Raw genomic sequence first — 22,385 nt, 5'->3', positions numbered from 1 at the left:
ATCTTTAATGCAGGCAAGAGAGAGGCCCTGTCAAGGTTCATACATATAAAAATCAATTCAGATACAGTTCAAGGAAAACTGCTTTTACCAAAACTACAGAGGTAGATCCAAAGCAGGAGTCCTGTAGTGCCGTGTTGATTTACCTCCTTAGTTACTTGGAACTCCACTGCTGAATGTGGAAAGACAGACTAAACTACGTGAGATTACCTTCAAAACTGGTTTACAGACTTTGGAATCCTACATGGTGGTCAAAACCGATGAGGATCAATAATCCTCCGTGACATTTTACTTGAAAGAAAGTTCTAGAACAATATACCAGGATGAGCCATTTAAATTAAAAATAAGGGCAGAGTGGGGCGCCTGGGTGGCTCAGTCGTTAGGTGTCTGCCTTCAGCTCCGGTCGTGATCCTGGGGTCTGGGATCGAGCCCCGTGTTGGGCTCCCTGCTCTACGGGGAGTTGCTTCTCCCTCTCCCACTCCCCTTGCTTGTATTCCCTCTCTCACTGTCTATCTCTCTGTCAAATAAATAAAATCTTTAAAATAAATAAATAAATAAATAGAGGGAGGGCAGGGAGGACTCTGAAAGGGATTTTTATTTTTTAGTATCACTTTTTTATCTATTTATCCGTTCGGGAGAGAAAGAGAACACGTGAGAGGGAAGGGACAGAGAGAATCTCAAACAGACTCCATGCTAACTAAGCACGAGCAGGGCACAGAGCTCCATGGCACAGCCCTGAGCAGAAATCAACAGTCAGACGCTTAACTGACCCAGCCACCCAGGTGCCCTTTCCCTTGCATTTCCCTTCCAAACCATTTTTCAGGGACTTTATTTGTACTGGAATACCGATTCACCTCCTAACTAAAATAAATTAGCATTTTTAGAGCATCTACCCACGGTCAGATGGTGGCACAAAAAAGGTGGGGAGGTGTGGAAGAAGGGAGTGGAGGGCCTGCTGCAGCGGGTCACCCAGGGAGAGCTCACAAAGGGGCTTGGGTGTTCGAGTCCCTCCAGTTCGTAAGCCTGTTTTAGTTACTAGAGTCCAAATGGCTATGGGAAGGGAGAAGTTAAAGCAGAATGGCTTAATATGATCAAGCTGACCTGAGGGACTTCCCAAAAAGCAAATATTAATAGCATCAATTTTAACAAACACGTAAGTCTGCACAGTAAGAACACATCTACATTACTACTAAAGCTTTTAGCAAATTGAGCCAGAACAATAAAACTTTACCTTAGCATGTCTTCACCCTCCTTTAAGTAGCCCTCTTGGGGAGAATAAGAAGTCGGCAGAAAAGGTTTATATGGCTTGCTGCTAAAAAACCAACAAAGACAAAATTACACTTAAGAAGAAATTATTTCCCATAGCCCACATGTTACTTTCCACAGTTCTGGTACACTCAAAGGTGATTAAATCTTCAGTGAGACTGGATTTTTGAAACTCGAACAATGCTTTTCTGAAGACTTCTTTTTTTTTTTTTTCTTTCAGAATCTCTATTCTATTTTGTAATGCTTATTTCTATTTTCGTCTAATTTGTTTGCTCAATGCTTTTCCAGAGCTGACAACTGAAGGCAGAGCTCTCTCACAAGAAAAGACCATTATAAATGCACGAAAGGAAAGGGGCTTCAACATAATGAATCAGATTTACCCAAATGAACTGAATTAAACTGAAAGAGAAGTAAGAATGCAATGCTGGTGGTGTTTGGTATTTTTTAAAAATCCGATTTTTTTTTTTTTTAGAAGCTTCTCTTTGGTAGATGCTCTACCAACATCACCATAAATTTTCACAAATTATCAGGCACCTTTAATGTATGTATCTGACACCAACTCCACAATGGCACTTATCAAGAACGTTCCTGAATCATTCGTGTGCATCAATTCTAAGCAGTCGAAGTCCTCGATTAAAACCACTGTTAGGTTTACATGCCAAATGCATTCCATGCACGTCCACAACGTCTTCCTCATTTAGAAGTGGTAGTGGTTAATGAATTAACACTGATCTAAATCTAAGACAAAAATAAGGGGCAAAGCCTAAGAAGAAAATGCCTGCTCCAAATTGTTAGCTAAAAGAAACAAGGGGCTAAACAAGAGGAACTACGATGAATTTGGACCGAGAGGGTTAAAGAGTTATTAGAAAGCTTTCCTTTTCCAAAAAGGATCAGGAGCACAGATGCTCCACTCGACCCTCTTCTCAATGATCCTAGCCAAGTTTGAAGGCCATGAGAAGGAATAAGCAGATGGTTCAATGTGAGTAAGTCAAAAGGAAGTTGCATTTGCCTTATTCGGCTTCCTAGCAACTAGACTGAATGATGCCAAGAAAGCCAGCCGGCTCTAAGGAGAAACACTGCAGGACACTTGGAACCCAGTGGCTGGGCAGGGGAGAGAAGGCCCCAGACACCCTCACCTGGCAAAACAAATCCAGCGCCGCCGGACACCCACACTTCCCACCTCATCAGGACCTTCCCTTTCCCCTACAGTTCCCACTCTAACCGACCTGGCCACACTAATGCCAACCACTCGAAGACAAGGACAACCTTTCAAACTCCAGTAACATCAGAGGAGCAGTCTGGCCCGGCCATCAAAGAATAAGTCCCACTTCTCCGTGGGAGAGAAGGCCCAAAGCACTCAACGCACCACAGCCAGCTGGACAAAGGAGTCCGCAGGCCAAAAGGCCCGCACTCAAACACGGCAGCTCCCGCTCTGAGAAAGGCAGACAGCCGTGTACACTGGCTGGGATCCCAGAAGCCTGAGAAACATCCCTCCCAGAGCCACGGTGTGTTCCTTTTCTCCTCCTTAAAAACATTCCCTAAGTACCGTGGATGCTGGTGGTTCACAAATTGGGCTACTAAAAGGAATCACACTCAGAAGGAATTGTCTTTGTGTAAGTACATAAATAGGAACACGAGATAAATCCACAAATGGCCAAAGGAAGGCCTGGATGTTATTAAACGCTGCAAGGTTATCTTAAGCCCTGGCATTTTGCTATGTATTCTGGGCCTCCCTCTATCTGGTAGTACCCATTAAAACTTTAATTCCTCTCCTACTCCGTGGGTAGCAGGTCAGTCAGAAATGGGACTTCTAATTACAAATGTATCTTGGGAAATGAATAGTTTCCAAGATGTTCAATGAAAATGTTTTCAATGCATTATACTTAAGACTTATAACAACCAATCAAGCTGGGTATTACCAATCTCCCAACACTTTTTAGAAAAAGATGAGGAAATGGAGAGTCAGTTCACACAACTTGCTACACAGCTAAGCCATAAAGCCCAAATTCAAATCCAGGTGTGTATGACTCAAAAACCCAGGCTCCCTCCAATACCTCATAGCCCAGAAAGTCTGGGCTTAACACAGGAGGTCTGCAAGCAAAATAAAACTAGGAAAAGCCATGAAAGAAGGATAAATCTTAACGAATAAAGATATTAAGCCATTCTGTATTTTTATGGAATGTAAATTCACGTGGGCATAAATTCCCATTTGAGAACACTCTAGAGAGTACTGCAGCGGGCTCCCCAGGGAAATGGCTGCCTGCCCACGTGCGCTAGCAGGTGGAGAGCCTCCTCCGCGCATCTGGGTGGACCACCTAAGGATGAGCGATTCAAAATTCAAGCCTCAAGAATGATATAGAGGAACCAGAATTCTCATATGCTGCTAGTACGAATGGTACAATCACTTCAGAAAATCATCTGGCAGTTTCTTAAAAGATGAAACACATAATCAAGCCAGTAGATTTTACCAGGTAAAAATGAAAGCACAGATCTACTCAAAAACTTGTGTATGGGGCGCCTGGGTGGCTCAGTGGGTTAAGCCGCTGCCTTCGGCTCAGGTCATGATCTCAGGGTCCTGGGATCGAGTCCCGCATCGGGCTCTCTGCTCAGCAGGCTCCCTGCTTCCATATCTCTCTCTCTCTCTGCCTGCCTCTCCATCTACTTGTGATCTCTCTCTCTATCAAATAAATAAATAAAATCTTAAAAAAAAAAAAACAAAAAAATTTGTGTATGAATGTTCATAGCAGATGTGCAAAGAGCCAAAAACTAGAAATGTCTAACCACAGAAAGACAACAAAACAAACTACGGTGTAGCCACAGGTCTTAGCCTGCCCAGGCCACAGTAACGAAACATCACAGTCTGGATGGCTAAAACACGACAAGTTTATTGTATCAGAGTCCTGGAGGCAGGAAGTCCAGGACCAGGATGTCAGCATAGTCCAGTTCTAGAGAGAGCTCTCTTCCTGGTTTGCAAAGGCCACCTCCTTGCTGTGCCCTCACAGCCCTTCAATGGTGCAGAAGGAAAGACTCCTCCTCCTCCTCTTATAAGGCCACCAGTCCTACAAGATTAGGGCCCCACCCTTTTGACCTCATTTAACCTTACTCAGCTCCTAAAAGCCCTGGTCTGCAAATACAGTCACGCTGGCGGTTAGGGCTCCAAAATGCAATTAAAAGGAACACAATTCAGTCCATGGCACCATAAATTGGAATACTACTCAGCACCGAAGAAATGGAAGTACCAGGGGCGCCTGGGTGGCTCAGTAGGTTAAGCCGCTGCCTTCTGCTTGGGTCATGATCTCAGGGTCCTGGGATGGAGACCCGCATCAGGCTCTCTGCTCAGCAGGGAGCCTGCTTCCCTCTCTCTCTCTCTCTGCCTGCCTCTCTGCCTACTTGTGATCTCTCTCTGTCAAATAAATAATAAAATCTTAAAAAAAAAAAAGAAATGGAAGTACCGATCCACCCAACAATACAGATGAATCTCAATTATTCTGAGGGAAACCAGAAACTTTTCCATACAAATATACACTGTATGTTACCATTTATATAATTCACATAAATTATATATACAATATACAGAAACTTATAAAAAATGCAAGCTAGGGGAGCCTGGGTAGCTCAGTCCATTAAGCAGCTGCCTTCAGCTCAGGTCATGATCCCAGGATCCTGGGATCAAGCCCTGTGTCAGGCTCCCTGCTCAGTGGGGAGCCTGCTTCTCCCTCTTCCTCTGCTTGTGCTCTCTTGTTCTCTCTGTGTCAAATAAATAAATAAAATCTTAAAAAAAGAAAAGAAAATGCAGGCTAATCTATCATGATAAAAGTGACATAGACTAGTTGTTGCCAAGACAAAGGGTAATGACAATGACGAGTCAGGAAACTTTGGGGAATGATAGCCGTGTTCATTACCTTGATTGTAGTGCCGGTCAGTCATCCACATGTCAAAACTGAAGTTGTACATTTTAAAAATGTGCAGGATATTTACTATGTATTATTACACATCAATAACCATACGACAGTAAAACAAAAAAATCCAAGCCTTTCTCCCGTTTCATACCTTCCCTCTGTCACATCAATTGTGTTTTCTTTCTTTCCTTTCTTTTTTTTTTTAAGTTTATTTATTTATTTTTAAGTAATCTCTATACCCAATGTGGGGCTCAAACTCACAGCCCCAAGATCAAGAGTCACACAGTCTTCGAATGAGCCAGCCACACACCTCAACATCAATGTGTTTTCAAAATGTTTCAAGTTTTAGCACCAGTCAGAAATCAGGCAGATTCTGTTGTCTTTACATGGAGAGCAGCTTACACATCTACAGAAAAAGAGTCCATCGAAACACTTCCTCACTATTTCAAATTAAATGTACATGTCACTCCCAAAGCCTCCAGGAATGCTAGTACGATTATTTTTAACTTGTTACTATTGTATCTCAATTACTTCAACTTATTAGACAGCTGATCTATTAAGTTCTCAGGGTAGGACCCACTGGGGATAAATTTTAAAATTAAAAAGATTTTTAAGAATCTACTCTTAGAAGTTCCATCATAATTTCAAATTTCACTGAAAACAATTTGAATTTTAACACTCCTCTGGAGAAATTTCAATCAAGCCTCCAGAAATAGGAAACGAGTTAGTAGCATGGCACTGTCAAAGGACACAAATCAAAAAAAGTCATGTTTCCTCTATAATATTCTTTAAAAAAAAAAAAAAAAAAAACAACCAGGGTGAGTTAACAGCTGAACAGTGTCTCCATGCGATTCAGCAATCACACCCCACTGATTTGAAAACGTTATGTCCACACAAAAACCTCCACATGAATGTTTATAGCAGCTTTATTCATAATGGCCCCAAACCGGAAGCAACCAAGATGCCCTTCAGTAGGGGACACAGATAAACTGGCACAACCAGACAATGAGAATTATTAAGTGATAAAAAGAAAAGAGCTATCAAGCCACAAAGAGACTTGGCTTAATCTTAAAATGCATATTGCTAAGTAAAAGAAGCCAGTCTAAACAGGATATATACTGTATGGTTCCAATTACATGACATTCCGGAAAAGGCAAAACTATAAAGATGGGTGAAAAGATCAGTGGTTGCCAGAGGTTTGACAGGATGGAATTGAATAGGCGAAGCACAGGGGTTTTTTCCAGGCGGTGAAATTATTCTGCATGAAACAGTGATGGTGGATACATGACACTATATGCATTTGTCAAAACCCACTGAACTTCACAGCATAAAGAGTGAACCTTAATGTATGCAGATTTTAACAAATCGTTTAGGAAGTCGAGAGAATCCCAGGATGGAATACAGAATGTGACAAAACAATTACAAATTGTCTATGAACATATGAAACCACCTCACGGAAGGGAGGGAGGGAAGAGGTAGGAGCTCACCTTTGTACAGTTTTGCAGAGAACCCGGTGGGATAGGATTTGGCCCACGGTTGTAGGTTTCCAACCCTTGCTCTAAAGCCTAACGAGGCCCTCAAGTGGTAACTTTCAGAAGCCTGTGAAAGGAGGGCCATGTGATGTGGGATCTGTGCCACAGGGAAGGCAGCCAGACCCACGGCTTTGCCCGCATCTGGTCCAGAGTCAATGCCAAAGTCCTGATCCGGACTTAAAAGATACCTAATGCCCAGCCCCCACCCTGCCACAGCCCCCCCACTGGTCTGACCTAATTCTCTACTTCCACCTGCACTCCTGGGGGGCTATGCCTTCTAGGTCTCTCTGTCTTAAACACCACCACCCCACCCCACCCCTGCAAACACCCACGTGGCTTCCATCCAGGGCTCTGCCCAAATGTTATCTTATCTGTCCGGCCCTCCCTCACCATCCTTACCACCTGTGCTCCCTACCCTCTGACCCAGCTTCATTTTTCTCTCTGTCACTCATACACACACACACACACACACACACACACACACACACGTTTTAAACATAAACTTTATTTTTTACAGCACTTCTAGATTTTCAGAAAAAATTGTAAAGACAGTACTATGTAAGAAATCTCCCAGATAACTTACACTTCATTTCCCCTATTATTAGCATCTTTTAAATTGGACTACGTTTACTACAACTAGTGAACCAATGCTGACACACTCTTATTAAAAGAAGTCCATACTCTATTCTGATCTTCTCCCTTTTTACCTACTGTCTTTCTTTCTGGTCCAGGATACCACATTTCATTCTTTGGTCATGTCTCCCCAGGCTCCTCTTGGCTGAAGCAGTTTCTCAAACGTTCCTTGTTTTTGATGACCTCAGCAGTGTGGAGGAACACTGATCACATACTACATATTCTTACTTTTTTGGGTATTATCCCATCCCAAGCAGGAAGGTAAGCTTCTAGAAGACAGAAGATATCTATCTAGAAGATAGAAGGTAAGATTCTAGAAGGTAATCTTCTAGATTTTTGTCTGTTTACAGTTTCCCCAGCAACTCCAACAGGGCTTGCCACAATGTAAGCTGTTCAATGAATAACTGCGGAATCAATGAATTTGCTAAAATGAAATTTTTTTTTTTTAACTCTAAAATTCCCTAGACTTTCAGGTTTCATAAAGGCCAGCCCTTCTCATTTAACACATGAAGACAATTAGGTCTTGAGGATTAGGTAACTTTCTTTTGGTTCTTAAGATTTATTTATTTGAGGGGCGCCTGGGTGGCTCAGTTGGTTAAGAGCCTGCCTTTGGCTCAGGTCATGATCTTGGGGTCCTGGGGTTGAGCCCTGCATCAGCCTCCATGCTTGGTGGGGAGTCAGCTTCTCCCTCAGCCTGTAGCTGTCCTTGCTTGTGCGCTCTCTCTCAAATGAATAAATAAAATCTTAAAAAAAAAAAAAAAAAAGATTTGAGGGAGAGTGAGTGAGCATGCAAGCAGCAGGGAGGGGCAGAGGGAGAGGGAGAAAATCCTCAAGTCGACTCCTTGCCAAGCCCAAGCTCGACACAGGGCTCAATCCCACAACCCTGAGATCATGACCTAAGCCAAAATCAAGAGTTGGACACTCAACCAACTGAGCCATCTAGGCACCCCAGGCTAGGTTAACTTTTTAGTTACAGGAACCAGAACTGGAATTTCCTCGACCTTTTGTGACCGCCACACACAGAAAACCAGGATTTCACTGCACACAAGGACATCTCAACCACTGCCGGTCTGACACTTCGTGTTACCCACAGGGAACCTGGGAGCAGATACTCATTCTCAGCTATCTCAACAGCTTTTTCTGCATAACGGTGTTTATTTAGGTCAATGACTTGAATACTTTACTGCATTTTTACCCTTATTATTTTATAAGTGTAAGTAAAAAAAAAAAAAACAAACAAAAAAAAAAACAAAAAGGGAAAAAAATGCCGACACCAGTAATTAGGAGAAGTCACCTAGCAGGTGATAAAGAGGAGTGAGATCTTTTAGGTCAAATCAGATTCTGCATAGGCCTTGGATGATCACCTAAAACCAGCACCAGTGCTAGAAAACCCTATGAATGACAGTGTGTAAATGGAGAGACGTGAATTCCTGCCAGGACAGATAGACGGTTCTATTTTTTTACTCATTCCTTCCTCTTTAGTATCTTTTCAGGAAAAGATGTCAGGGATTCTCCCCACTCATTATACCTGTTTTGCAACCTTTCAACATGTGCTTTAGTGATAACCAAATGGGAATCCAGTAATTGCTGGGTAAAATCGCTAAGCAAGAACTTCAAATATACACTTTCTCAACTCACCCAGAGCCCAATACATAACATGTGTTAAATAAATACTTATGGAACACATGAAAATCAAGTGATTCAAAACTTTATCAGAAATGAACAGTATGTGGGACGCTTGGGTGGCTCAGTTGGTTAAGCACCGAACCCTTGATTTCAGCTAAGGTCATATCTTGGGGTTGTGCCCCATGTGAGCCTCTGCACTGGATATGGAGCCTGCTTAAGATTCTCTTTCTTCCTCTCCCTCTGCCCCTCCCTGCCCTCACCCTCTCTTTAAAAAAAAAAAAAAAGAATGCTGCATAAACATGGAAAAATTATTTCTAGTGCTTCTACTCTTCTATATATTCCATGCAAATATCAGCTATTAAAGCAAATACTCTTTAGATATACAGAAGTGTCCTCTGCCAAACCCGTATTCTGGGAAATTTTATGAACTTCAAGCATATCAAACAGACAGACTTAAAAAAATTTTACTTATGTGTTTTTTACTCTATCTTCTTCCAAAAGCCTTAAGGGTGCTACCTAAGAAAGTTGATTCATATATTAACATCTCATTAAGCAGTATGATTGGGATATATGGTAGTTCATACACACACAGAGACACAGTATCAAAGTTTTTCACTTTAAGATTTTTCTTTTTCTTTTTTTAATCTTTCTTCCAAGATTTTATTTACTTACTTAAGAGAGGGAAAGTACATGCTTGAGCACAAGCCCGAGGTGGGGGGATATGCAGAGGGAGAAACATATTTCCTACCGAGCAGGGAGCCCCAGTCAGAACTCCATCGAGGACCCTGGGACCATGGCCTGAGACAAAGACAGATACCCAACTGACTGAGCCACCCAGGTACCCCATCTTTAAGTTTTATCTAATCAGCCTTTCTAAAATGTACTAGACCCATCTTGTCCTCCTTTAACAAGTAAAATAGTCTTTCATTGTTTATCTGTTTGTTGGCTACTCCAAGTCAGTTATGACCATCACTCCCCTATTTTCTCAAATGTAAGACGTGTACTTTTTCCATATATGAAATTAGGGATCCTTCTTACAATAATATATACATTTGATGTTGTGTGTTTTCCTTTTTTTTTTTTAATTTTTTAAATAAAGATTTTATTTATTTATTTGACAGAGATCACAAGTAGGCAGAGGCAGGCAGAGAGAGAGAGGGAGGAAGCAGGCTCCCTGCTGAGCAAAGAGCCGGATGTGGGGCTCCATCCCAGGACCCTAAGACCATGACCTGAGCCAAAGGCAGAGGCTTTAACCCACTGAGCCACCCAGGCGCCCCGTGTGTTTTCCTTTTAAAAGCTACTACTAAGGGCACCTGGGTGGCTCAGTTGGTTAAGCAACTACCTTCGGCTCAGGTCATGATCCTGGGGTCCTGGGACTGAGTCTCACATAGGGCTGGCTCATCATGCTCTACAGGGAGCCTGGTTCTCCCTTTCCATCTGCCTACTGCTCCCTATGCTTATGCTCTCCCCTCTCTCTCTCTCAAATAAATAAATAAAATCTTTTAAAAAAAGGTTAAGCCACCTATTAAGGGTGGCTCAGTAGTTAAGCGATTACCTTCAGCCCAGGTCTTGATCCAGGGATTCTGGGATCAAGGCCCAGGTCAGGCTCCCTGCTGAGCTTGTGCTTTCCCACTGCTTGTGCTTTCTTTCACTTGCTCTCTCAAATAAGTAAATAAAATATTTAAAAGTAAATAAAAAATAAATGACACCACAAGATGCAATTGGCATAGACTATGGGAAACCAGAAGACAAAAAGGACATGCTTGGGGGGGTGGGGTTATGGACACTGGGGAGGCTATGTGCTATGGTGAGTGCTGTGAAGTGTGTAAACCTGGCGAGTCACAGACCTGTACCCTGGGGATAAAAATATATTATATGTTTATAAAAAATAAAAAATGTTTTTAAAAAAAAAGGACATGTTTCTTCAATTAAAAAAATATATATATAAAAAAAAATGGGGGTGCCTGGGTGGCTCAGTGGGTTAAAGCCTCTGCCTTCGGCTCAGGTCATGATCTCAGGGTCCTGGGATCAAGCCCCGCATCAGGCTCTCTGCTCAGCAGGAAGACTGCTTCCCCTTCTCTCTCTGCCTGCCATTCTGCCTACTTGTGACCTCTGTCTGTCAAATAAATAAATAAAGTCTTTAAAAAAAAAAAATGAGGGAACCTATAGATTTAAGAAGACTTAAGAAACATCAACCACTACAGAAAGAACATTCCACCCAACAACAGCAGAATACACATTTTTCAAGTGTATACTGAACATTTCAAGGATAGATCATGTTAGGTCAAAAAGCAAGTCTTAACAATTTCAGAAACATTGTGATCATAAAAAGTATCTTTTTCTGGGGCGCCTGGGTGGCATCTGCCTCTAGCTCAGGTCACGATCCAGGGAATCAAGCCCAGCATCAGGCCCTCTGCTCAGAAGGGAGCCTGCTTTCCCCCTCCCCACCCCCACCTGCCTCTCTGCCTATTTGTGATTTCTCTCTGTCAAATAAAGAAATAAAATCTTTTTTGGGGGGTAAGATTTTATTTCTTCCCACTGAGCAGGAAGCCCGACGTAGGGCTCAATCCCAGGACACTGGGATCATGACCCGAGCCAAAGGCAGTGGCCTTAACCCACTGAGCCACCCAGGAGCCCCAAGAAATAAAATCTCGGGGGGGGGGGGGAGTATCTTTTTCGGATCACAGCAAAAATGGAGAAATTCATACCTTTTTAAACACCAATGGGTCAAAGAAACCAGTGAAAAATCAGAAAATACCCTGACACCATGAAAATGAAAACAAAACACAGCAAAACTGAGATGCAGTGAAAGTAATGCTAAGAGAAAAATGTACAGCTGTAAACATTTACATGAAAAAAGGTCTCAAATCGGGGCACCTGGGTGGCTTAGTTGGTAGAGCGTCTCCCTTCCACTCAGGTCATGATCCCAGGGTTCTGGGATCAAGCCGCACATCGGGCTTCCTGCTCAAAAGGAGCTTGCTTCCCCCTCTCCCTCTGCCTGTCACTCCCTCTGCTTGTGCTCTCTCTCTCTGTCAAATAAATAAATAAAATTTTAAAAAGATCTCTAATCAACAACCTAACTTTACCACTTAAGAACTAGAAAAAGAAGAACAGATAACCCAAAGCTAGCAGGAGGAAGGACATAATAAAGATTAGATCAGAGATAAATAAAGATTAGAAAAACAATAGACAGGGGCGCCTGAGTGGCTCAGTGGGTTAAACCGCTGCCTTCGGCTCAGGTCATGATCTCCTGGTGTCCTGGAATCGAGCCCCCCATTGGGCTCTCTGCTCAGCAGGGAGCCTGCTTCCCCCCCCCCCGCCCCTGCCTGCCTCTCTGCCTACTTGTAATCTCTGTCTGTCAAATAAACAAATAAAATATTAAAAAAAAAAAACAATAGACAAAAATCAATAAAATGAAGAGTTAGTTCTTTGGAGAAATCAACAAAATTGATAAACCTTTAACCAGGATTAAAAAACACACACACACAAATAACTAAAATCAGTTATAAAAGAGAAAACATTATTACCATTTTTACATAAATAAAAAGGATTGTAAGAGTACTATGAGGGCACCTGGGTGACGAAGTCACTTGAATGTCCGACTCTTGGTTTCAGCTCAGGTCATGACCTCAGTGACATGATCTCAGGATTGTGGGACTGGGCCCCACGTGGGGCTCAGCCCAGTCTGCTTGGGATTCTCTCTCCCTCTCTCTCTGCCTCTCCCATTCATAGGCACTCTCTCTCAAAAACAAGTATTAACAAAAAGAGAGAGAGGACTATGTGTAATGATACACACGACAAACTGGATAACCTTGAAGAAATGCACAACTTCCTAGAAATATATACAACCTACCAAGACTGAATCATGAACAAATAAAAAATCTGAAAAATCTGTAACTAGTAAGAAGATTAAAAACCCCATGGAAGACTATACTTCCAGGGACCATTTCTATAGTTTGTTACTAGAAAAGGTTCTCTGGGGATGCCTGGGTGGCTCAGTTGGTTAACCAGCTGCCTTCGGCTCAGGTCATGATCCCAGCGTCCTGGGATCGAGTCCCACATCGGGCTCCTTGCTCGGCAGGGAGCCTGCTTCTCCCTCTGCCTCTGCCTGCCTCTCTGCCTGTGCTCGCTCTCTCTCCCCCTCTCTCTGACAAATAAATAAATAAAATCTTTAAAAAAAAAAAAAAAAGAAAAGAAAAGGTTCTCTGAATGTATGGAGTACTGAATACCCTGAGGAGGGGCGTAGTATTCTCTCCTGAGCATGAAGCCAGTTCTGGCTGTTGCTTCTGCAGTGGCCTTTTGCCACTGTTAACTGTTATCCTTTGGGAGAGCAAGAGGTAAAACAGAAACAAAAACAAGAACAAGCAAGCAAGTAATTTCCATAAAGAACACTCTAAACCAGATGGCTTCACTGGTGAACCCTACCAAACATTTAAAGAAGTAACAGATCTTTCTCAAACTCCTCCAAAAAACTGAAGAGAAGGAAACACTTTCTCACTAATTCTATGAAGCCAGCATTACCCTGATACCAAAGCCAGAGAGACACTACCAGAAAACTGTAAATCAATGTACTTAATAAACACTGCTGCAAAAACCTTCCAAAAATGGCTAACAATTGGGATTCAAAAGAACATTAAAACGATTATTACACACCATAACCAAGCATAATTTACTCCTTTAATGCAAAGATGGTTCAACATATGAAAATCAATCAGTGTGCACTAACAGGTTGAAGGAATTCACATGATCTTAACTGATGCAGGAATCACTTGACAAAATTCAATAACCTTTCATGATTTAAAAAAAGTACTCTACAACTATTCTACAAATTAAAAATACAAGTAAACTACCTCAACATAATAAACGCTATATATGAAAAGCCCAAAGCTAACATCATGCTCAATGGTGAGACTGCAAGCTTTTCCTCTAAGATCTGGAACAAGACAAAGATGCCCACTTTTTTTTTTTTTTTAAAGATTTTATTTATTCATTTGACAGACAGAGATCACAAGTAGGCAGAGAGGCAGGCAGAGAGAGGGGGGGAGAAGCAGGCTCCTTGCCGAGCAGAGAGCCCGATGCGGAGCTTGATCCCAGAACCCAGGGATCATGACCTGAGCCAAAGGCAGAGACTAACCCACTAAGCCACCCAGTCGCCCCACAGATGCCCACTTTCACCACTTCTTTCCAACGAAAGACTAGAAGTCCTAGCCATAGCAATTAAGAAACAGGAAGAAATAAGAGGCATCCAAATTGAGAAAGAAGTAAAATTATCTCTATTGATGACATGATGTTATATATGTAGGGAAAACCCTACAAAGCACTGCACCAAAAACAACTTAAAAAAAAAAAACTGTTAGCCCTGGGTCTAATAATACATTGTATGTTAATAAAAAATAAAAAATTAAAAAACAAAAAACAAAAAACAAAAACGAGGCGCCTGGATGGCTCAGTGGGTGGAAGCCTCTGCCTTCGGCTCAGATCATGATCCCAGCATCCTGGGATCAAGCCCCACATTGGGCTCTCTGCTTGGCGGGGAACCTGCTTCCCCCACCCCCTGCCTACTTGTGATCTGTCTGTCAAATAAATAAATAAAGTCTTTTAAAAAAAGAAAAAAACCTGTTAGAATAATAAACAAATTAAGCTCAATTGTAGGACACAAATCAACTTACAAAAAACAGTTGCAATTCTATACACTACCAATGAACAATATGAAAAGAAATTCAGAAAACAATTCGAACAAAACCAATAAAATACTTAGGAATAATCTTAAATAAGGAGGTCAAAGACTATGTACACTGAAAACTATGAAGTGTTGTTGAAAGAAGTTAAAGACGACACCAATAAGTGAAAAGATATCCCACCTTCACGAGCTAGAATATTTAGTATTATTAAGATGTCAATATTACCTGAAACAATGTACAGACTCAGTTTAATTCCTATCAAAATCCCAATGACTTTTTTGCAAAAGCTGAACATTCCATCCTACAATTCATATGGAATTCCAAGGGACCCAAAATAACCAAAATAATCTTGGAAAAAAAAAAAAAAAAGAACAAAGTTGGAAGTTTCACACTCCCTGATTTCAAAACTTATTACAAAGCACAGTAATGAAAACAGTGTGGTACTGTTATAAAAACAGATACACAGACCAAAATAACCAAAAGTCCAGAAATATACCCTCAAATATGAGGGTTAAATAATTTTTTAGGAAGTGCCAAGACCATTCAATGGGAAAAGGATAGTCTTCAACAAAATGGGCTGGGAAAACTAGCATCGACATGCGAAAGAATGAAGTTGGACCCTTTTACCTTACACCATATACAAAAATTAACTCAAAGTATATCAAAGATTTAAATATAAGACCTGAAACTATTAAAGCCTTAGAAGAGAAGATGGGGGATAGCTTTATGACACTGGATTTGGCAATGATTTCTTGAATGTGACACTAAAAGCAGAGACGACAAAAGAAAAAAACATAAACTGGACTACACCAAAATTACTTTTGCACATAAAAGGTTACTTACAGGGTGAAAAGGCAACTCACAAGATGAGAGAGAATATCTACAATCCGTATATCTGGTAACAGTCTTATATGCCAAATACATAAAAAGAATCCTACAATTAAACAACAAAAAAACGAGCCCAATCCAAAAACTGGCGAAGGACTTGAACAGACATTCTCCAACAAGATATACAATAGGCACTCAGCACCTAAAAAGATGCTCTATTTCACTAATTATCAGAAAAATGCAAATCAAAACCACAATAAGGTATGCCCGGCTGGCTCAGTTAGTAGAGCATGCAACCCCTGATCTCAGGATTTGAGTTTAAAACTCAAGCCCCACACTGGGCATAGAGCTTACTTTAAAAAAAAAAAAAAAAAGAGAGAGAGAGAGAGAGAGAGAATGAAAGAAACAGAGAGAACACAGTCTTCACAACCATTAGGATGGCCACCATAAAAACAAAAACAAAAACAAAAACAAAACAAAACCCAGAAACAAGTACTGGTGGGGTTGGAGAGCAGTTGGAACCTTTGTGCACTGTTGGAGCGATTATAAAATAGTGTGACGGCTATGGAAAATAGTCTGGAAGCTCCTCAAAAATTTAAAATTAGAACTTCCATATGATCTCACAATGCCACTTCTGGGTATATATTCGAAAGAGCTGCAATATCGAAGAGATATTTGCACATCCATGTGCATAGCAGCATTATTCATAATTGCCAAGAAGTGGAAGCAATCCAAATGTCATCAATGGAAGAAGAGAGAATCAAAATGTGGTTTACACATACTGTATTTGTTAGTTCTCCAGAGAAACACAACCAATAGGACGTATACATAGAGATTTATTATAAGTAATTGGTTCATTTGACTACAGAGGCTGGCACATGTAAAATCTGCAGGGTAGACTGGCAAGCTGGGGACTAAAGAGAGCCAATGTTTCAGTGTGAGTCTGAAGGTAGTCTGCTGAAGTACGAGTGAGAGCTGATGCAGCAGATGAAGTCCGAAGGCAATCTACCGGAGAATTCTCAATTGCTGAAGGAGGTGGATCCTTTTTGTTCTCTTCAGGCTTTAACAGATTGGATGAGGCTCATTCACATTTTGAAAGGCAATCTCTTTCATTTAAAGCCCACCAATTTAAATATTACTCTTCTCCAAAAACACCCTCACAGAAGTATCCAGAACAATGTTTGACCAAATACCTAGGCACCACATGATCCAGCCAATATATAAAATTAACCATCATACATACCATGGAGTATTATGCTGTCTTAAAAGGAAGGAAATCCAGTCACATGCCACAACATGTATAAACCTTGAGGACATTATGCTAAGTGAAATAAATCAGTCACAAAAGTACAATGATAGGATTTCACTTAAAATATGAGGTAACTAAATGTAGGTTAAGTGCCTGACATTAATTAAGCTTCTGACTGCCAAGACATCCATTTCAAAGATACCACCCTGAATAAACATATTGCCAAGGTTTATGACACAGACACTAGGTAAAACAACCAGATTAGAACTAGGTCACCAGTAAAGTTCCCCTTATAGAAAAATGCTGGACCACCTTGAATAAACATATTGCCAAGGTATATGACACAGACACTAGGTAAAACCACCAGATTAGGAACTAAGTCACCAGTGAAGTTCCACTTCTAGAAATATGCTGGGTGAGGTAGATAACTGACCACTTCAATGATCCTGCTTCCACTCTCCCATGCCCTCATTTCTGCTCTTATGCTTCAAATTAGCCAATAATGAGTGACCCCTCAAAATGCCAGACATTCCACCTGCAAACCCTAATGAAGTCAGAGCCCCAGCTCCTCCCTCTCTCTCTCTCTCTCTGCTTGGGACCTTACTTGTATCATACCCTCCAGGACTTGAAGTAATAAATCCTGTTCCTCAAAATTCCCTGATTTGTTTTTGCTGAGGTGCATCCTGTGATCATTAAGAACCAAAACCAGAGGCACTTGGGTGGCTCAGTGGGTTAAAGCCTCTGCCTTCGGCTCAGGTCATGATCCTAGGGTCCTGGGATCGAGCCCTGCATCAGGCTCTCTGCTCAGCAGGGAGCCTGCTTCCTCCTCTCTCTCTCTGCCTGCCTCTCCACCTACTTGTGATCTCTGTGTCTGTCAAATGAATAAATAAAATCATTAAAAAAAAAAAGAACCAAAACCAGTCATAGCCCCAACCCCCCGCGGGGTAAGTATCAATGGAGCCCACCATCAGAGAGGCCCAGGTATTCCTAGCTGACAGCATCACCATCAAGAGGTGGGGTGGAACACAGCACTAAAGTAGTCAAACTTCTAGAAATAGGAAGTAGAATGATGGTTAATAAGCTGGGAAGGGGGCGGTGCCTGGGTGGCTGAGTGGGTTGGGGCCTCTGCCTTCGGCTTGGGTCATGATCCCAGGATCCTGGGATCGAGCCCCACATCAGGCTCTCTGCTCATCAGGGAGCCTGCTTGCCACCCCGCCCCCCCGCCTGCCTCTCTGCCTACTTGTGATCTCTGTCAAATAAATAAATAAAATCTTAAAAAAGGAAAAAAAAAAGCTGGGAAGAGGGCAAAGGGACTTGTTCAATAAGTATAGAGTTTTAGGGTACCTGGGTAGCTCAGTCAGTTAAGTATCTGCCTTTGGCTTAGGTCATGATCCCAGGTTCCTGAGATCAAGCCCCATATCGGGCTCCCTGCTCAATGGGGAGCCGCTTCTCCCTCTCCCTGTTCCCCTGCTCCTCCCCCTACTTGTGCTCTCCAGCTCTCTCAAATAAATAAATAGTCTTTTTTTTAAAAATGGCTAAAATGGTAATTTTTATGTTATATATACTTTACCCAATAAGAGAGATAGTCAACTAAATGTAGTACGTAGGCTTTATTCAGATCTCAATTCAAATTAAATAACTATAAGATAATCAAGAAAATATAAATGGTGTCTAGATATCTAATGATATTAAACTATTGATTTGGGAGAGTTATATTAGTAAGCAGTGACTATGTAATAAAAACAGAGTTCTTAACTTCCAGAAAAACATACTGAAATACAAATATATAAACATGTTCTCAGAGATTGACTTCAAAATAATTTCAAGCTGGGGTGAGGACCAAGACTAGGCTCAGGGCTAGCCAAGGGTCAGTAATACTGGAAAAAAGTGATGGGCACAGAGCAGTACATTACACTGTTTCTCTAATTCTGCTTATGTTTGAAAAAAAGGGTTTTTTTGGTTTTTTTTTTTTTTAACGAATGGCATCGTAGAATTAAAGAAACAGTAACAGTGCTATCCCATCACGGAGCAATGCTCTCGGGTACTACTGAGACCACTGGTCCTAATGTCCTGCAGCAGGCAGAATGGCCTAAGACACATCCACAGCAAAACTGCTAGAGCTTGTGAACAGGTTAGTTTATGTCCCAAAGGGGCTTTAGAGACATGATTAAGGACACAGACTTTGAGCTAGGGGAACCACACTGAATATCCGAATGAGTCCAATGTAATCACTGGAGTCCTTTAAAGCAGAGAACCTTTCTGGTCTGCAATTAAGAGAGAAGAGTTGGAGGAGAGATCTGAAGCGTGACAGGGACTGGCTCTGAAGACAGAGGAAGGGGTCTCGAGCCAGGAAGGCCAGTGGCCTCTGGAAGCTGCGAATGGCCCTCAGCTGCCAGCCAGCAAGGAGATGGAGACCTCAGTCCTCCAACTGTGAGGAACTAAATTCTACCAACACTCTGAACAAGCAAGAACATGTGCGGTCTCTTACAACCTCTTCAGAGAGGAATACAGCCTGCCGACACCTTGAATTTTAGGCTGGAGAGACCCAAGTTGCTCTTCTGACCTACAGAGCTGTATGGTAATGAATGTGTTCTTTTAAAGTGCTAAATGTATGCTAATCTGACATGGCAGAAATGGAAAACCACACATGGTCCAAAACATTTAGGACTTTTTTTTTTTTTTTAAAGATTTTATTTATTTATTTATTTGACACAAGGAAGCTCCATGCTGAGCAGAGAGCCTACTGAGCCACCCAGGCGCCCTAAAATGTCTAGGACTTTTAATGTTTCTGTCCGCTTTCTGCATTTTTTCCCTACTGTCCTTTGGTGTAAGGGTATAGGCTATGACTGCTGCTTATTCACCACTTCATATGTGCTATGGCAGTGGGAAGCAAATACATGTTTGCTCATTCAGTCAACACCAATGAGCAGCTATCCCAGCAGTCCCTGCTCTGTATCAGGCAGGCAGCCAGGTGGACACGAGGGCTGTCTTGGGGACCAGCTTAAGAGACTGGTGTGTGTCCCCAGACCTACAGGGGCACCCACGCTGGCTTCATCTACAGCACCCAGACTCCAACCAAACACAACCAGCCATGAGTGCTGAGTGGAGCTAGTCTTCTCAGGCTGCAAAGTTTCTCAGATACTTGGTACCAGCAATTTGCTGGTTCTAAAACCCAAAGCAGAAGACATACAAGCTGCGTAGTTAAATGTGCATCTCCCTTGGCCCAAGACTTCAAAAACCAGCAGGGACGCGGCCTGGGAATCTGCATTTCATCGGGCTCTTCAACTGATTCTTAGGCATCCCTAAGCTTGAGAAGCAAACCACAGTGGAGTCCTGGGGCCCTAACCCCATCTCTCTGGGAGTAACAAGGCTCTGAGTAAGGGCTACAAAGTCGGTAAGTTTTAAACAACAGTTGAGGGGTTAAAAAAAAAAATACAAACATCTAACGGAACTGTTTTGGTGACTGAAGAGGTAAAATGCGGAGTATACAATTAAATTTACAGACTATCCTCAAACACGTAAAAATTAAGAAGTTTGTGGGGCGCCTGGGTGGCTCAGGCGATAAGCATTTGCCTTCGGCTCAGGTCATAATCTCAGGGTCCTGGGATCCAGCCCCGCACTGGGCTCCCTGCTCAGCGGGAAGTCTGTTTCTCCCTCTCCAACTCCCCCTGCTTGTGTTCCATCTCACTGTGTGTGTGTGTGTCAAATAAATAAATAAAAATCTTATATAAAAAAAGAGAAGTTAGTTTGCAAGTTTCCCTAGCAATATAACAAAATGCATGGAGCACGTACCAATCTGTTAACAGTGCCAAATGCTCAAGAGTGGGCTTATAGAAGATTTGCACTTTTTTGTGTTATACATTTCAGTGTTGTTTGAAAAATTAAAAACAAGTATTTACTATACTTCTTAAGCATCTATATTCCAAAATAAAAAGTTTAAAGAACGTGTTACTTTTGCTCTTAGAAGACTGAAAAAAATGTCATTTTGTAAGTTACATAAACTAAAAGTAAAATCAGCAACAACTGCTAAAATTATTTCTTTTTAAAGATTGTATTTATTTATTTATTTGACAGAGAGAGAGATCACAAATAAGCAGAGAGGCAGGCAGAGAGAGAGGGGGAAGCAGGCTCCCCGCCAAGCAGAGAGCCCAATGTGGGACTCAATCCTAGGACCCTGGGATCAATCATGACCTGAGCTGAAGGCAGAGGCTTTAACCCACTGAGCCACCCAGGCACCCCTAAAATTAAATCTTGACATCTTTATCTAATTTTGCTATTTTACCCTGGGAACATGTAAAAACCAATACACATATTTAAAAAATATTTCACTTTACCTTTTAGCTACCGAAGATCTTCCATCTTGTCTTCTGCGAGGCTTGGCAGATGAAGACATCTTAAGTCCTAGGAAAATAAATTGAGGGTTTTTTTAGGATTAAATTAGAAAACCATTTTACAATCAAGAGCAGTGTGAAACATTTACAAGCAGCAGTGCTTGCTTCCAACCTCCACCCATAACAACTCTTCAAGCAAACACAATAATGAAGACCAGCTAATCACAACCCTAAAATACCCTCCCAACTCTATTTCTCAGCTAAAGAAAAAGTCGAAGTCAACACAACATCTAGGGAAGCTGCAAGGGGCACTGGCAAAAATGCTCACAGATTGGAGGAAAGGAAAAGAGATAAGTATGATTTAAAATGCACAGTGGCAAGGTGAAACAAACAAATGAAACAAACTTATTTCACTGATTTCAGTTCCACTTTGGTGTCCTGTCTTCCTTTAGAACCATGTGATGCTTGACAAGGAGACATGGCAAAGGCAAACGATCACAAAACACACTGTCCAGATTTGGAGCCAGAAAGCATAGTTTTCTTTTCCTTAATGAACTGATCTGTGCATTACCTACACTGAAAAGATGCTGAGATGTCTATGACTAAAAGAGAGAACAAATAAACCTTTAAAATGAGGAGAAAAAGAAGCACCAAAATAAGGAACTTTCCTATTATTTTTATAAAGATTTATCTGAGGGAGAGCACGTGTGCACGCACGCACAGGCGCACACAAGCACGGTGAGGGGGAGGGGCGCAGAGAGATCCCAAACCGACTTCACCTCAAGCATGGAAGCCTGATGTGGGGCTCCATGGCACATGAGATTAAGTATCAGCTTCTCAAGTGACTCTACCACCGAGGTACCGGCCATTATTTTAAATGCTATAATTTGGGGCGCCTGGGTGGCTCAGTGGGTTAAGCCGCTGCCTCCGGCTCAGGTCATGATCTCAGAGTCCTGGGATCGAGTCCCGCATCGGGCTCTCTGCTCGGCAGGGAGCCTGCTTCCTCCTCTCTCTCTCTTTGCCTGCCTCTCAGCCTGCTTGTGATCTCTCTCTGTCAAATAAATAAATAAAATCTTTAAATAAATAAATAAGTGCTATAATTCACCCACCATAAAATTCACCCTTTTAAAGTTAAATTTTATGGTGTTTTTTAGTACATTCACAAAGTTGTGCAACCATCACCACTTCTGAAATTCCAGAACATTCTCACCATTCTCCCTCCACCAAAAAAAATTCCAGCAGCAGTCACTCCTCTACGCTCCTCCTCCCAGGCTCTGGTAACCAATCATGAACTTCCAGTCTTTTTGGAATTATGTTATTTCAGACTGTGATATAAATGGATG

General features: G+C 41.8%; 1 protein-coding gene across 1 annotated transcript in view; it reads right to left on the bottom strand.

The window, feature by feature from the left end:
• Positions 1-22,385, bottom strand: part of LOC122911468 — a 79,482-nt gene that overhangs the window by 16,788 nt on the left and 40,309 nt on the right. Inside the window, exons 3-4 of the mRNA XM_044256197.1 lie at positions 21,046-21,112; positions 1,229-1,306 (exon numbers count right to left, since the gene is read on the bottom strand). Of these exons, the coding sequence (XP_044112132.1) occupies positions 1,229-1,306; positions 21,046-21,104 (137 nt within the window). The 5' untranslated portion in view covers positions 21,105-21,112. The remainder of the gene's footprint in view (positions 1-1,228; positions 1,307-21,045; positions 21,113-22,385) is intronic.

The sequence above is a fragment of the Neovison vison genome, chromosome 7, assembly GCF_020171115.1.
Source record: "Neovison vison isolate M4711 chromosome 7, ASM_NN_V1, whole genome shotgun sequence".
Taxonomy (NCBI): domain Eukaryota; kingdom Metazoa; phylum Chordata; class Mammalia; order Carnivora; family Mustelidae; genus Neogale; species Neogale vison.
Note: the sequence above shows the minus strand (reverse complement) of the source record. Positions and strands in the feature narration are given on the sequence as shown.